General features: G+C 43.2%; 1 protein-coding gene across 1 annotated transcript in view; it reads left to right on the top strand.

Moving 5' to 3' along the window:
* FAM179B (family with sequence similarity 179 member B) overlaps positions 1-1,521 on the top strand; it is a gene marked incomplete at its 5' end in the record, with an annotated part of 25,411 nt that extends 23,890 nt beyond the window's left edge. The window contains 2 exons of the mRNA XM_017738814.1: positions 1-83; positions 1,286-1,521. Of these exons, the coding sequence (XP_017594303.1) occupies positions 1-83; positions 1,286-1,311 (109 nt within the window). The remainder of the gene's footprint in view (positions 84-1,285) is intronic.
* Positions 1,522-1,570: the final 49 nt, after the last annotated feature.

Below are 1,570 nucleotides of genomic sequence, written 5' to 3'. Positions count from 1 at the left end.
CTCCCTGCTCCTGCAGCCGCTCTGCACCAAAGCCCAGTTCCTGAGTGGAAAAGCAAAGCAGGACCTGACAGAAAAGCTGGCTGGTAAAGTGATGTTTTCCTTTGCTTGGTTGGTTGCTTGGGTACCACCTTAATTAGGGAAATTAATTGCAAGGTGGAGATGGCTCTGTACCTTCCCTTCTGTCTCAGAAGGTTGTGCAACAGTTGTCACATTTCAGCTCTTTAATGGAAATTGGAGCTGTTGCTGGCAAAACAAAGGATTGTTATTAGTATTATATAGTCAGCTGGAAGATCTAGAAATACCTGGAATTTATAAATATTTATAAATATATTAAGGATTTAATTTAAAGACCTTATATATTTAAATACCTTAAGGATTAACATTTATAAATACCTTAGGCTGTATTCCCTCTCCCAGTGCTCATTCCCTCATACTCTTGCCAGGAATCCAGACTGGTTTGGGTTGGGGGGACCTTAAATCCCATCCAGTGCCACCCCTGCCATGGCAGGGACACCTCCCACTGTCCCAGGCTGCTCCCAGCCCCAATGTCCAGCCTGGCCTTGGGCACTGCCAGGGATCCAGGGGCAGCCCCAGCTGCTCTGGGCACCCTGTGCCAGGGCCTGCCCACCCTCCCAGCCAGGAATTCCTTGAGAAAGGCTGGATTTCCATATTTTAAGTGAACAAGGAGTGTCTTTATGGGAAATATGCTTGAACCAAACGTGTTCCTTGGCTCACTTTCAGAGCAGTTCTGTGTGAAATGGAACTCAGTAACACAATGGACAGGCTGTTCTTGAAATATCCCTAAATTTATGCTTTCTGAGGGTGTTAATCAGCCTTTAAACAGTCCCTCTCTTGCTGGGATTTTTGGAGGGGTTTATATTATACAGCAGAAGAGGCTGTTCTGGCATTTGCTAATGAAACACTGAATTAATGTTTGAGGATCTATTCCAACCAAAATGATTCAGTGGTTTAATTGTCCAAGTAGGGAAAATATTTCATCTTTAAACATATATATTTATTTTTTACATATATTTTATGTATATATGTGCAGGGCCAGGAGTTGGGCTCGTGATCCTTGTGGGTCCCTTCTAGCTCAGGATATTCCATCATTCTATGATTCTATATTTACAGCATAAGGCTGCTTTTTTTCTTAAATACCTATTGCTTATTTGTGAGATAGAGGGGAAATTGGAAGTACCAGACCTTACACTGTGAGAAATAAAGGTCCTTATGAGAATCCTAACTAAAAAAAAGACCAACCAAAAATCCCCTTTATTTGTTTCAGTTTTTCAGTTTAATGGAAAAGTGTAATTATCAGCAGCACTGGTGCTACTGTATAAACTGCTGGGAGAGGATAACAGGAGTGATTGTGGGGAAATCACATATTTTTTGTGGGAGCTGCCGGCGTTGCAGCAGCAAACTCTCGTGTACAGCAGCAGTTTGAGGAGACGATTTAAACCCCTCTCAAAGCCGGGCATCACATCTAAACTGTAATTTAAGTGAGTATTTTATGCTGAGCCGCTGCTTGCTGCCCTGCAGAGCTGGTGCCGGAGCTGTACCCGCGGAAGCC

Source organism: Corvus brachyrhynchos, unplaced genomic scaffold (assembly GCF_000691975.1).
Source record: "Corvus brachyrhynchos isolate BGI_N302 unplaced genomic scaffold, ASM69197v1 scaffold245, whole genome shotgun sequence".
NCBI classification, from domain to species: domain Eukaryota; kingdom Metazoa; phylum Chordata; class Aves; order Passeriformes; family Corvidae; genus Corvus; species Corvus brachyrhynchos.
Note: the sequence above shows the minus strand (reverse complement) of the source record. Positions and strands in the feature narration are given on the sequence as shown.